Raw genomic sequence first — 15,701 nt, forward strand, 5'->3', positions numbered from 1 at the left:
TCTCTGTATGTAAAGACAATAATATTTGTCTCTCAAATATATTTATGATTAAAGCAAGCGACTGCTTGCAGCCTTTTTGTTAATGCACTCATATCTATCTTTCCTTGAGTTTTCCTGGAATATTACTGGAGATAGGTCCAAATAAGAGACTGCAGGATCAAAATTTTGCATTCTTTATTAAAATCGTATCAAAAGTGTAAAGAAATTTCTTCCACAGTCATTTGTTGCACTGATTTCATGTCAGCATATCTGCTCTATTCTCCTGTCTGGCGATACTCAAGGGGATTGTCTCCCTTTGGACCCCTGTCCCCACTGTTTGCCCAATCAGTGCAGTTGCAGTGTCTACATGGCCCTCTTGCTGCCTCGTGCAGTGGCGTCCTCCCTTCAAGATCTCTAGCGTTGGGGTCAGCTGAGGCCCCAAGCAGCAGCCGCACCACAGGTGTGTTGCCCTCGTACGCAGCCAAGTGCAGGGGTGTGACCTGTCTGCAGTCCCTGGCGTCGACCTCTGCCCCAGCCTCCAGCAGGCACTTCACCGCCTCCACGTGTCCGCTCTCCGCTGCCCTGTGGAGAGCTGTGCTCTCGCACTCGTCCCGAGCCCTTACGTCGGCCCCTGCAGCCACCAGCGCCATGATCTCCTCCATGTCCCAATCCTCAGCTGCGTCCATTAGCCTCCTGCGGCCCTCCTCTCTGGAAAGGTTGCTGTACAAAAAACAAATTATTACACTTATGCAAGCACACATACCTGACAGAGAAAGCGATCATACAACAAAACAAACTTCTCAGTGCATATCCGTCCAGCAACAAACCTGATATGATACGATACAAAAAGAGAGTGGAACTGTGTACATTAAGCTACAGAGATTGTTGCATCCCCTTGTCAGATTCTTCATTCAACTATCCATTAAAAATTGCTTATTCAGTCACTCAAGAAATTAACTTGCCATATTTATTTTCACGTTGAATCATGCAAGGCAGTTCCTGTTACCTGAGGATGCTTCTTGCAGCAAATACCATATCTCTCAGTTCAGTCCAGTCATTTGCAAATTGCGTGATACAGTGTCACCAAATAGTGAAAGTTGGTTTCACACACACAACCACCTAGCAGCCGGTCCTCTCCACACCACTCCCTGTGCAAGGGACCCCATGCTCCTTTCTAACTCATGTTCTGGATGGTAGAGTTGCTTTAAGTCTACACAAGCTATGACGTTCGTATGAGCACTTCTGTGCCTCAGTGGTTTTGGCTGATAAGAGAGGTGTATGCAGGAAAGGCCTGGAGTCGAGGAAGATTTCAGCTGCGTTATGTCATGACACCTCCCATGAACCATGGACCTTGCCGTTGGTGGGGAGGCTTGCGTGCCTCAGCGATACAGATGGCCGTACCGTAGGTGCAACCACAACGGAGGGGTATCTGTTGAGAGGCCAGACAAACATGTGGTCCCTGAAGAGGGGCAGCAGCCTTTTCAGTAGTTGCAGGGGCAACAGTCTGGATGATTGACTGATCTGGCCTTGTAACATTAACCAAAACGGCCTTGCTGTGCTGGTACTGCGAACGGCTGAAAGCAAGGGGAAACTACAGCCGTAATTTTTCCCGAGGACATGCAGCTCTACTGTATGATTAAATGATGATGGCGTCCTCTTGGGTAAAATATTCCGGAGGTAAAATAGTCCCCCATTCGGATCTCCGGGCGGGGACTACTCAGGAGGACGTCGTTATCAGGAGAAAGAAAACTGGCGTTCTACGGATCGGAGCGTGGAATGTCAGATCCCTTAATCGGGCAGGTAGGTTAGAAAATTTAAAAAGGGAAATGGATAGGTTAAAGTTAGATACAGTGGGAATTAGTGAAGTTCGGTGGCAGGAGGAACAAGACTTGGTCAGGTGATTACAGGGTTATAAATACAAAATGAAATAGGGGTAATGCAGGAGTAGGTTTAACAATGAATAAAAAAATAGGAATGCGGGTAAGCTACTACAAACAGCATAGTGAAGCATTATTGTGGCCAAGATAGACACAAAGGCCATGCCTACTACAGTAGTACAAGTTTATATGCCAACTACCTCTGCAGATGATGAAGAAATAGATGAAATGTATGACGAGATAAAGGAAATTATTCAGGTAGTGAAGGGAGACGAAAATTTAATAGTCATGGGTGACTGGAATTCGTCAGTAGGAAAAGGGAGAGAAGGAAACATAGTAGGTGAATATGGATTGGGGGGAAGGAATGAAAGAGGAAGCCGCCTTGTAGAATTTTGCACAGAGCATAACTTAATCATAGCCAACACTTGGTTCAAGAATCATAAAAGAAGGTTGTATACCTGGAAGAATCCTGGAGATTCTAAAAGGTATCAGATAGATTATATAATGGTAAGACAGAGATTTAGGAACCAGGTTTTAAATTGTAAGACATTTCCTGGGGCAGATGTGGATTCTGACCACAATCTATTGGTTATGAACTGCAGATCGAAACTGAAGAAACTGCAAAAAGGTGGGAATTTAAGGAGATGGGACCTGGATAAACTGAAAGAACCAGAGGTTGTAGAGAGTTTCAGGGAGAGCATAAGGGAACAATTGACAGGAATGGGGGAAAGAAATACAGTAGAAGAAGAATGGGTAGCTCTGAGGGATGAAGTAGTGAAGGCAGCAGAGGATCAAGTAGGTAAAAAGACGAGGGCTAATAGAAATCCTTGGGTAACAGAAGAAATATTGAATTTAATTGATGAAAGGAGAAAATATAAAAATGCAGTAAATGAAGCAGGCAAAAAGGAATACAAACGTCTCAAAAATGATATCGCCAGGAAGTGCAAAATGGCTAAGCAGGGATGGCTAGAGGACAAATGTAAGGATGTAGAGGCTTGTCTCACTAGGGGTAAGATAGATACTGCCTACAGGAAAATTAAAGAGGCCTTTGGAGAGAAGAGAACCACTTGTATGAATATCAAGAGCTCAGATGGCAACCCAGTTCTAAGCAAAGAAGGGAAGGCAGAAAGGTGGAAGGAGTATATAGAGGGTTTATACAAGGGCGATGTACTTGAGGACAATATTATGGAAATGGAAGAGGATGTAGATGAAGACGAAATGGGAGATACGATACTGCGTGAAGAGTTTGACAGAGCACTGAAAGACGTGAGTCGAAACAAGGCCCCGGGAGTAGACAACATTCCATTTGAACTACTGATGGCCTCGGGAGAGCCAGTCATGAAAAAACTACCATCTGGTGAGCACGATGTATGAGACAGGCGAAATACCCTCAGACTTCAAGAAAAATACAATAATTCCAATCCCAAAGAAAGCAGGTGTTGACAGATGTGAAAATTACCGAACTATCAGTTTAATAAGTCACAGCTGCAAAATACTAACGCGAATTCTTTACAGACGAATGGAAAAACTGGTAGAAGCCGACCTCGGGGAAGATCAGTTTGGATTCCGTAGAAATGTTGGAACACGTGAGGCAATACTGACCTTACGACTTATCTTAGAAGAAAGATTAAGAAAAGGCAAACCTACATTTCTAGCATTTGTAGACTTAGAGAAAGCTTTTGACAATGTTAACTGGAATACTCTCTTTCAAATTCTGAAGATGGCAGGGGTAAAATACAGGGAGCGAAAGGCTATTTACAGTTTGTACAGAAACCAGATGGCAGTTATAAGAGTCGAGGGGCATGAAAGGGAAGCAGTGGTTGGGAAAGGAGTAAGACAGGGTTGTAGCCTCTCCCCGATGTTATTCAATCTGTATATTGAGCAAGCAGTAAAGGAAACAAAAGAAAAATTCGGAGTAGGTATTAAAGTTCATGGAGAAGAAGTAAAAACTTGAGGTTCGCCGATGACATTGTAATTCTGTCAGAGACAGCAAAGGACTTGGAAGAGCAGTTGAACGGAATGGACAGTGTCTTGAAGGGAGGATATAAGATGAACATCAACAAAAAGCAAAACGAGGGTAATGGAATGTAGTCAAATTAAGTCGGGTGATGCTGAGGGAATTAGATTAGGAAATGAGACACTTAAAGTAGTAAAGGAGTTTTGCTATTTAGGGAGTAAAATAACCGATGATGGTCGAAGTAGAGAGGATATAAAATGTAGACTGGCAATGGCAAGGAAAGCGTTTCTCAAGAAGAGGAATTTGTTAACATGGAGTATAGATTTAAGTGTCAGGAAGTCGTTTCTGAAAGTATTTGTATGGAGTGTAGCCATGTATGGAAGTGAAACATGGACGATAACTAGTTTGGACAAGAAGAGAATAGAAGCTTTCGAAATGTGGTGCTACAGAAGAATGCTGAAGATAAGGTGGGTTGATCACGTAACTAATGAGGAGGTTTTGAATAGGATTGGGGAGAAGAGAAGTTTGTGGCACAACTTGACTAGAAGAAGGCATCGGTTGGTAGGACATGTTTTGAGGCATCAAGGGATCACAAATTTAGCATTGGAGGGCAGTGTGGAGGGTAAAAATCGTAGAGGGAGGCCAAGAGATGAATACACTAAGCAGATTCAGAAGGATGTAGGTTGCAGTAGATACTGGGAGATGAAGAAGCTTGCACAGGATAGAGTAGCATGGAGAGCTGCATCAAACCAGTCTCAGGACTGAAGACCATAACAACAACAACAACATGTCATGACAGAATGGGGCTTCTGAAATCAGATATTGAACTGTAAAGCATATGCAAAGAAAACCAGATGTAAACTCAAATCACAATTTAGCTATGACGATGACTATGATGATGCTGAACACAACCATCAGCAGGAATCGATATGTAATCAACTAGATACTGAAGTACTGAGGAATACAATTCCAGTTTGCAGTTCCATGACGCTGTAGATAATGCAGTAACGAATATTACAGTTCTAAGATCAGTTGAATGGGAATGGACTTTTCTAACAAATGCAGGTACAGGAAAGGAAACTTCAAGAAATCTTCGTCAACAGGAAGCAGATAAAGATAGAAGTACAGAAATAGAGGCCACTAAAGAATGGGAAGGTAAAGCAAAACGGCTGCAGGAAGAACTAGAAGAACCTTAAGCGATGTCCATAGGAAAGAAATTCAGCATATACAATAGTCTAACAGTCAATGAAATCTAACACTGTGTCAACATCGAGAACTCTAAAGAGATACCACCATTAAATGCAAGAAAGTTGGGATGGGATACACTGAAGACCTCTTGAGAGGGAGGAGCAATTTGAAGACATGAAAAAAGAAATGGCAGTCTAATTGTAAAAGAAAGGGGATTCAGTATTACTCAGATTTTAAGAAGGCTTTGGAGTATTTGTGCATGAAAAAAGCGGGATGGTTAGATAACACTCGTCGGGATTTTCTATAATATGAAGGTAGTAACTGCTCTCTAAAGAACGGACACCATTGATTACAGTGCAGCTTCTCTAGAATAAATAAATAAATAACAAACAGTCAGCTGCCGAGAGGTTGTTTTAATATAGCTCGATGGGAACAGCTGAAAATGTGTCCCGACTGAGGCTCGAACCTGGGATCTCCTGCTTACATGGCAGATGCTCTGAGCCACGAAGGACACATGAAAAGCGCGACTGCAGGGACTCCTCTCTTGCACGATTGCTGTGAGACCCACATTCCCAACTGTCCACAATCTACATACGTTATGTACCTAACATATTTGCCCATCCACTCATTACTCGCGCACACTGAAGTGACGATTCCCACCGAGGTATGTTAACAACACCTGTCGGCAGCTGAGGGTTTCAATTATTTTCTATAATGATTGTGGAAGGTGGCAGCCAAACAACTTTTGAAATTTGTCTGCAGATTTTATGAGACCATAGACATACCATCATACTGAAGAAACTATCTTGACACTGTAGAGGCGAGCAACCTTTGGACAATGAGCCCCATATATCATTGGTCCAAGTTATTGAAGATAATACACAGATTAACATAAGAGTATTTAAGATCTTTTAGCAGACCAACAGTTCTTGGGCATAGAAGTGGAAATTTATGAAGGTTATTGCAACAGCGGTACTTTACGAAATATAGCAAAGCCATCGAAATGTTGCTATGTTAACCTCGTATGTTTACTCAAGCAGCATGTGTGACAAACCTTCCACTCTGGGAGCTTCTGAAGTGCTTAACGTACTTTCTAAAGGTCAAACATGCTCAGCTTGACTGAGTACTTGTACCCAACCCATTTATATTAAAATGGTTTCTGTGATGACGTCTCTACAACCGTGCAGTCTGTCCTGAAGCTATCCGATACTGGAGCTGCCGCTACACGCTGCAGTGGGCCAACAGCGGTCCCAGGTAGCAGCCACGACCAGCAGCACGCGGGCTATCCGATACTGGAGCTGCCACTACACGCTGCAGTGGGCCAACAGCGGTCCCAGGTAGCAGCCACGACCAGCAGCACGCGGGCTATCCGATACTGGAGCTGCCACTACACGCTGCAGTGGGCCAACAGCGGTCCCAGGTAGCAGCCACGACCAGCAGCACGCGGGCTATCCGATACTGGAGCTGCCACTACACGCTGCAGTGGGCCAACAGCGGTCCCAGGTAGCAGCCACGACCAGCAGCACGCGGGCTATCCGATACTGGAGCTGCCACTACACGCTGCAGTGGGCCAACAGCGGTCCCAGGTAGCAGCCACGACCAGCAGCACGCGGGCTATCCGATACTGGAGCTGCCACTACACGCTGCAGTGGGCCAACAGCGGTCCCAGGTAGCAGCCACGACCAGCAGCACGCGGGCTATCCGATACTGGAGCTGCCACTACACGCTGCAGTGGGCCAACAGCGGTCCCAGGTAGCAGCCACGACCAGCAGCACGCGGGCTATCCGATACTGGAGCTGCCACTACACGCTGCAGTGGGCCAACAGCGGTCCCAGGTAGCAGCCACGACCAGCAGCACGCGGGCTATCCGATACTGGAGCTGCCACTACACGCTGCAGTGGGCCAACAGCGGTCCCAGGTAGCAGCCACGACCAGCAGCACGCGGGCTATCCGATACTGGAGCTGCCACTACACGCTGCAGTGGGCCAACAGCGGTCCCAGGTAGCAGCCACGACCAGCAGCACGCGGGCTATCCGATACTGGAGCTGCCACTACACGCTGCAGTGGGCCAACAGCGGTCCCAGGTAGCAGCCACGACCAGCAGCACGCGGGCTATCCGATACTGGAGCTGCCACTACACGCTGCAGTGGGCCAACAGCGGTCCCAGGTAGCAGCCACGACCAGCAGCACGCGGGCTATCCGATACTGGAGCTGCCACTACACGCTGCAGTGGGCCAACAGCGGTCCCAGGTAGCAGCCACGACCAGCAGCACGCGGGCTATCCGATACTGGAGCTGCCACTACACGCTGCAGTGGGCCAACAGCGGTCCCAGGTAGCAGCCACGACCAGCAGCACGCGGGCTATCCGATACTGGAGCTGCCACTACACGCTGCAGTGGGCCAACAGCGGTCCCAGGTAGCAGCCACGACCAGCAGCACGCGGGCTATCCGATACTGGAGCTGCCACTACACGCTGCAGTGGGCCAACAGCGGTCCCAGGTAGCAGCCACGACCAGCAGCACGCGGGCTATCCGATACTGGAGCTGCCACTACACGCTGCAGTGGGCCAACAGCGGTCCCAGGTAGCAGCCACGACCAGCAGCACGCGGGCTATCCGATACTGGAGCTGCCACTACACGCTGCAGTGGGCCAACAGCGGTCCCAGGTAGCAGCCACGACCAGCAGCACGCGGGCTATCCGATACTGGAGCTGCCACTACACGCTGCAGTGGGCCAACAGCGGTCCCAGGTAGCAGCCACGACCAGCAGCACGCGGGCTATCCGATACTGGAGCTGCCACTACACGCTGCAGTGGGCCAACAGCGGTCCCAGGTAGCAGCCACGACCAGCAGCACGCGGGCTATCCGATACTGGAGCTGCCACTACACGCTGCAGTGGGCCAACAGCGGTCCCAGGTAGCAGCCACGACCAGCAGCACGCGGGCTATCCGATACTGGAGCTGCCACTACACGCTGCAGTGGGCCAACAGCGGTCCCAGGTAGCAGCCACGACCAGCAGCACGCGGGCTATCCGATACTGGAGCTGCCACTACACGCTGCAGTGGGCCAACAGCGGTCCCAGGTAGCAGCCACGACCAGCAGCACGCGGGCTATCCGATACTGGAGCTGCCACTACACGCTGCAGTGGGCCAACAGCGGTCCCAGGTAGCAGCCACGACCAGCAGCACGCGGGCTATCCGATACTGGAGCTGCCACTACACGCTGCAGTGGGCCAACAGCGGTCCCAGGTAGCAGCCACGACCAGCAGCACGCGGGCTATCCGATACTGGAGCTGCCACTACACGCTGCAGTGGGCCAACAGCGGTCCCAGGTAGCAGCCACGACCAGCAGCACGCGGGCTATCCGATACTGGAGCTGCCACTACACGCTGCAGTGGGCCAACAGCGGTCCCAGGTAGCAGCCACGACCAGCAGCACGCGGGCTATCCGATACTGGAGCTGCCACTACACGCTGCAGTGGGCCAACAGCGGTCCCAGGTAGCAGCCACGACCAGCAGCACGCGGTCGATGGGTCACTGCCCACTGTGTCACCAAGTGAGGAAGTGAGGCAAGGATCGCGCCACTGCCACGCGAGGGGCTGCTGAGCGCGAAGAAACGGCACTGGCGGAGGAGAAGAGTGTGTCTAAGGGTACAGTCAGCCAATGCACGTACCTGAGTATTTGAGGCAGAAGAATTACTTGGGCGAGCCACAGCCATCCTGCACTGGGCTGCTGCAAGTTGTGTTACTAAGGAGTTAAGTACTTACAGATTGTTTCTGCGGCACTCCCTTGCATCCATCTAAGATGTTCAGCTACTGACTGACAGGGTGTAAGAGTTGCTGCGACTGTCTGTAAGCTGTAGCTTCAGATGTCGTGGTGAACAGAGCAGTGAATCAAGAGTTATGATTTACTGTGGAGAGTTTGGCATGAAAAGGAAGTGTCAGTAGCATGCTATGTGGGAGGTTTTGTTAAGAATAAGGATCTGTGGATATTTTGTTTTTTTTTTGTTTTGGTTTTAGGGCGCAAAACTGCTGTGGTCATTAGCGCCCGGTCTGTGACTTAGGAAGCAGTAAAAAACCGAAAACGGAAACCAGCAGCAATGGGAACGAAACTCAAAAAATTGGAGAAACTAAAAGTAGAAGGAAGGCTTAAAAATCCACTACAGAAAGGGGTTGGTTGTCCCCAAAAAAGCTTCAAATGACGGACGTCACTTCACTGGCACGAATGAACTCTAGAACGCGATCGGCCGAGCGCGTGTCATCTGCTAAAATTGACGATATATCAGGCGACAGCTGTAGACGGGCGCGTAACGGAGTAAAATAGGGGCACTCAAGTAAAAGGTGTCCTACCGTCCACAGCTGAGAGCAGTGGGGACAGAGTGGGGGAGGATCGCCGCTTAAAAGATGTCGATGGCTAAAAAGACAGTGCCCTATCCGGAGTCTAGTTAAAATTACCTCCTCCCGACGACGCGTTCGGGAGGAAGAGGTCCAAGCACAAGAAAGTTTTCACGTCCCGCAATTTTGGGGAAGTGTCGACCAATGCGCGTGCCATAAATGAACAACACGACGACATAAAACGCTCCGTAGATCGGCGACGGGAATCTATGGAAAAGCTGGCCGGAGAAGAGAGACTGCAGCCTTGGCTGCAATATCGGCCGCCTCATTTCCGCAGATACCAACGCGTCCCGGCAGCCAGAGGAACGCCACCGAGACGCCCCCCAAGTGGAGCAAGCGCAGACAGTCCTGAATCCGGTGGACCAGAGGGTGCACAGGGTAAAGAGCTTTGAGACTGAGGAGAGAGCTGAGAGAATCTGGGCAGATAACGTACTGTATCCGCCGATGGCGGCGGATGTAGTGGACAGCCTGGAGAACAGCGTAAAGCTCCGCAGTATAAACCGAACACTGGTCGGGAGGCCGAAAGTGATTTGGGGTGTCGCCAACAATATAGGCACTCCCTACACCTAACGATCTGTGGATATGTCACTTCAGAGGTACTGGTAAACAGGATTCGCTAGTATGTCAGATGGCAGGAAGTGGGCATGCAAGGCCAGCCTCCCCTTCCAAACTCTCCCAGCGCTTTGGGCGAGAAGATGTCGCTGCCCACCGGCCACTGCGTCCTGTGCAGACACTGCTGCTTTTCCCGAGGATTATTCCAATGGCCCAGTCTGGCATCTGCCTTACTTGCGATTAATCTCACATGGTCGTTCCAATTAGAATCACTCTGTACACATACTCTTACATATTTAACTGCTTCCAGTGATTATTATGCAGTTGTGTGACCGCACAGTGAAGGGGTTTCTGTCTATGTATTCTCAATACGTTACACTTACGAGATGTGTTCAAAAGGAAGCCGAACTTATGAAATGGCGCAGCAACCAGCAGAGAGCGAGCTTCAGCTACTGAGAGCCCTTAGCGGCAGGTTTCGATAAAAAAAAACTGCCATTTGCCTCGTGTCGCTCGGGCAATTAGCCAATTAGCTCAAATGGTTCAAATGGCTCTGAGCACTATGCGATTTAACTTCTAAGGTCATCAGTCGCCTAGAACTTAGAACTAATTAAACCTAACTAACCTAAGGACATCCACACACATCCATGCCCGAGGCAGGATTCGAACCTGCGACCGTAGCGGTCACGCGGTTCCAGACTGAAGCGCCTTTAACCGCACGGCCACATCGGCCGGCTAGCCAATTAGCAAGTGAACCATAGCCACTGAAGTAAGCACGTGTACAGGGCGTGAGGCGTGAGATTCTGCTACGAAGTTTGCGAAACCTTCACAGAGGCATTTCAAATGCTTAAACAAGCATATGTGGGCAGGACTGATTCGCACGCAGTGCTACGAGTGGTTTAAACATTTTTGGAAGGGCAGAATGTCTATATGACGAGTCCAAGCATGGACATCCTTCCACCTCAACAGATGATGGCCATGTGGATACCGTTTTTGCTGTGAATTCTTAACTGTTCAGGAAGTTGCTGAGGTGGTGGGCATTAGTGTAGCATCGGGCCATCAAGTTTTGAGTGAAAAACTAAAGATGCGTCGTCTCAGTGCAAAATTCGTACCGCGTTGGTTGACTGGAGAGCAGAAATACCCGTGCTGAAATGTACGAGGAACTGCTCGTCGCTGTTCATAACTACGAAAACTTTAAGAACATCAGAACAGTCGATGAGACGTGGGTGTGTGCTAATGATGCTGAAACAAGAATGCAGTCGCCGCTATTGATGGGCAAGGGTGCCACCTTGTCCAAAAAGTGCACAAGAGTGGCAAAATGGTTAGAATGACTGACCACTATGGGACTTAACTTCTGACGCCATCAGTCTCCTAGAACGTAGAACTACTTAAACCAAACTAACCTGAGGACATCACACATCCATTCCCGAGGCAGGATTCGAACCTGCGACCTTAGCGGTAGCGCGGTTCGAGACTGTAGCGCCTAGAACCGCTCGGCCACTCCGGCCGGCGGAGTGTCAAAGATCAAGGTGGTGATTGTGTTTACCTACAAAGCCTTGTCCATCATGAATTTGTGCCACATTGTGAGATGGTAAACGAGGAAGTCTACCAGGGAATCCCAGTGAGAATGAGTGTTCCTGTGTGCAGGAAGAAGCCTGAATTCTGGGGGGGGGACCAATCGTCACGCATTGTCTGCAGCTCTCTAGCTAAACTCCACGTTCCCGTTGTGCCCCATCCACTGTATTCTCGGGACCTAGCTACACCCGACTTTTCCCATTTCCCAAGTTCAAAAACGCATTGGAACGACATTGTTCGCAAAGTGTAGAGGAGATACAGGACTATGCGAAGAGCATCGTTCACGCCATCTAACAAAATGTGTTCCAGGAGTAGTTCCAAAGCTGGGTGGTGGTGGTGGGGGGGGGGGGGGGGAGGGAATGGAAACGGTATATTGCCCGTAGAGGGACTATTTTGAACGGGACAGTGCTTAAAACGTTGTACAATAAGCGATAAAGTTGATACAGCAAAACTTCGGTTTCTTTTTGAACACATCTCGTACGCTGAGGGTCAACTGTGATTCATACAATTAATATTGTGAAACGTAGTAGTTCTGGAACACCATCCTGTGTAACTATATGTACTTCAAGAAATTTCTCCGTTCAGAACTACATACTGTTTTCTGTTTGCTAGAAACTCTTCAGTTAAATGACTAATTATCGAAGCAGGAGAGATGAATTAAAATTCGTGCTGCTTCTCGGACTCTAACCTGGGTAGGCTTGCTTGCTAGGCAAGAATGCTAACCATTACACCACCGCAGCACGATGGTTCAACATTGCCGAACGATGCAAGGGAAAATAAGCAGAAGATGTGAAGTGTGTGTTGGGGAGGGCACTCAACTTAGGTATTCATGCAGCTATGTTTCATGCTGCTATGTTGACCATCGGGCTGTGGTGCTGTAATGGTTAGCTTTTCTGCCTAGCAAGCATGGAGACCCGGGTTTGCTGTTCATTACTTGGCAGTTTCTTCAATGCCTTCCAGAGGTGAAGGAGCACGGCATTAACGTGGGCACCTTTATCTACTGCTTTATGGATTTCTTAGGAGAACAGAACAAGGCGGGGTTCACCCAAATGTCGTTTCCAGAGCCCATATTGGTACCTATAGAGGCGATTTTCAGTCTACAGAAATGTTTCGATATGAGAGCGTGAAACGCCCCGAAATTCTACAACAGACCGACGTCATAGATAAAGATCTATGTAACTTTGTGCTTCTGATCGACGACCTTTCAGAAAAATGGGAATGACTTGCGGTGTTTTACTAAACATTAGGAACAGTTTAGTTCTCTAGAGAACTAGCTACACTGCTGCTCTAGAGGCGTAAACACTATCACATACTCTTGTCCTGTCTGGTCCAATGGCCTTCTCTGTTGAGCGATTTCAGTTGCTTTTCTTGCCCTTCGTCACCTATTTCGATGTGTTATTTTGTCATTCATGCGACTATTTAAACGAGGAACTATAGCTCGATGTTCCTGTGCGCAAGTTTTGGAAGAAGGCGTAGAGGTGTTTCAAAACGAACATACGTGTTACAAAGTATTATTTTGTCCGAACTATCGATCGGTGCGCTTCGGCCCAGCTATTGGAGAAACGAATACATGGTCTAGTTTATATTAACAGCCGCTAGATGTCAGTTGTCTTCTGTTTTTCTTTGTGACCGTCGTATGTTTAAAATGGCTACTCCGCAGCAGAAATCGGTTCGCGTTCTCCAGTTTGCGAATTGCAATTCCGCGATTACAGTGCAAAGACGTTTCAGGTTGAGCTACTAAATTGATCCTCCGATTCATTTTTCAACAACACAGCGCAACCCATCACTGGAGACGCCAAGTGCGTGAATATCTGAATGAAACTCTACTGAACCGTTGGACTGGTCGTCAAGGAGTTTGCGACTTAGAATGTCTCAGCTGGGCTCCACAGTCACCGGATTTGACACTCGCTGTCCTCTTCATGTGGGGTTTCGTTAAAGACGACGTTCATGTACCACCACTCTCACAGAACCTGGAAGGGTTGAAGCACCAGATCCGTACTGCCGTAACATCTGTGACAAAGGACATTCCTGCTCGAGTATGGAAGGAATTTGAATATCGATGTGATTGTCCGTGTCGCTGAGGACATATTGAACATCTGTAATACGAACTTGAGAGGTTCGTAAATGTGTGCTTGTAAAGTTTCATATTCGTATATCTGTAGTAAGTGTGTGCATTCGAAATACGTATATTCTTTTTGAAAGACCCTGTATTTCTACCATTTGTGCGTCATCCTATGCTCCAGTGCCATTATGACCAGTGTGTCCACGCGTCCGCTGCTAATGATTTAAGACCAAAGCAACTTAAGTTTCCTGTCACGTCTGTAGACAATTTTACTTTGGAATTCATTGAATGGTTTATGCATAGCCTTCCATTCGCTATATTTGGCGTCATTTAGTTTCTGTTTGCGAGGCTGTGGCTGCGTTGCAATCTGCCGTAAAGTTCTCTCTGCTTCCGTGCCATCTTTGTAAAGCGATTGGGTTACCGCAGTGCGTCTTTTCCACCCCTCAATTAAGCTCGGCACATAGCATTCTAGAGTTTATTGTAGCACGTGGCTCTAACTGAAGTGGAACTACTCACGGAGGCATAGTGTGGCCTGTAACTATCGTATGGGAAAGAAACTTGGTAGATACGCTATTGCATTACTGCTTAGTTCCAGTTATGGCCACCTGGTCCAAACAAGGCATTGTACACAGTATGAGAGCATGACAGCCACATTTTCATTTGGCAGGACATAACGTTAGCTGGCAGTATGTGTGTGCAGAAGAGCGGTTTTAGTGAAACATTTATATTCACAGTAGCAATCGCAGCGGAGCACTTCGAGAGAATCGCCGAGGAGAGGCCTGATGTCAGGAATTGGTTTAAAGAGGATAATGGAACTCTAAAACTTTGGTGTGGCACCTGGAAAAGGAAGGCGTGCTTGCGTGTTTGACATTGCTTGCGTGTTTGACATTGCTTGCGTGTTTGACATTGCTGTAACTGACCATGCAGCATGAGCCCCGAGTAGTGTATGTAGTTGTCCATCCCGTGGTCAACGGCATGCAAAGACGTGTGGTCTATTTTACAAATGGTGGCCGTGCAAGATCCATACTGGGCTGCAACCGAGATCTCACGACTCACAGCAACGTTCTGAATTAGCTGTTTGGTTTTACGACATTTTAGCAAGCAGCGTTCTATGGCGTGACGAGGCACATTTTACACTACGCAGTACGGTGAGTGTAAACAACTGCCGAATTTGGGGTATTTTTACACTGTGTGTTGAGCTGTAACAGTTACTGCAGTCGCCATATGGAGACACTGGGGTATGGATTCGCAAGGACCATTGTTCTCCGTCCATGTTCTTTGGAGACAGTACACCCAGTGCGCCTGTCAAGTGTACCGTCGCAGTGTATGTGAGTCTAGTAGCGTAGAAACCGAAGAATCGACATTACTATAAAAATGTCACGGTAGAAAACGAGTGCATACCAGGTGACAGTTATTGAACTAAATTAAAAAAGTGAGTTAGTGACGCACTACAGCGTGCACACACTTCATTAAACAGGTAAACTTTTCTAAGGATATTCAGATTTCCGTTATGACATGTTCGATTGGCAACGATGTGACGCATATTGACAGCGAAATTCTGCATGACCCACTAAAGTGTCAACGTCGATACTGTCAAAGATGTCCTGAATGGCTGCTTTCAGGTCAGCAACGGTTTTGGAGTTACTGCTGTACATGTTTTCTTTAACGTGGGTCCATAAAAAGGAGTTGCATGTGTTCAGATTCAGAGAATATAGCAGCCAGTCGAGGCCCAAGCCATTGGCCACTGGGCACTTGACAGCCAGAATGCGGTACCCAAGGCGCTCCTTCAGGACATCAAACACACTCCCACTTCGTTGGGGGTCGAGCCGAGTCTTACATGAACCCCATCCTGACGTAATCAGGGTCGCTTTACATGATGGGGATGGCATAATGTTCCAAATTCTTCACATACTCTTCAACAGGAACACCGCACTGATTATTGTTCACTCTCTGTACAGTCACCCCTTGCGGCTCAGGAGACTTCTCGGTCGCAAAATGCGGATTCTCAGTCTCCCATATGAGCGAATTTTGCTTATTGACTAACTCATCCAACTGGACGTGGCCTTTGTCACTAAACCATATTCACCTCAAAATCAATGCTGTGGACGACTGTGTTGGCGAAGC

At 48.0% G+C, this 15,701-nt stretch overlaps 1 protein-coding gene across 1 annotated transcript in view; it reads right to left on the reverse strand.

The window, feature by feature from the left end:
- Positions 1-232: 232 nt before the first annotated feature.
- Positions 233-15,701, reverse strand: part of LOC126108935 (ankyrin repeat domain-containing protein 65-like) — a 52,901-nt gene continuing 37,432 nt past the window's right edge. Inside the window, exon 3 of the mRNA XM_049914304.1 lies at positions 233-699. Coding sequence (XP_049770261.1) covers positions 255-699 — 445 coding nt within the window. The 3' untranslated portion in view covers positions 233-254. The remainder of the gene's footprint in view (positions 700-15,701) is intronic.

The sequence above is a fragment of the Schistocerca cancellata genome, chromosome 11 (assembly GCF_023864275.1).
Source record: "Schistocerca cancellata isolate TAMUIC-IGC-003103 chromosome 11, iqSchCanc2.1, whole genome shotgun sequence".
NCBI lineage: Eukaryota > Metazoa > Arthropoda > Insecta > Orthoptera > Acrididae > Schistocerca > Schistocerca cancellata.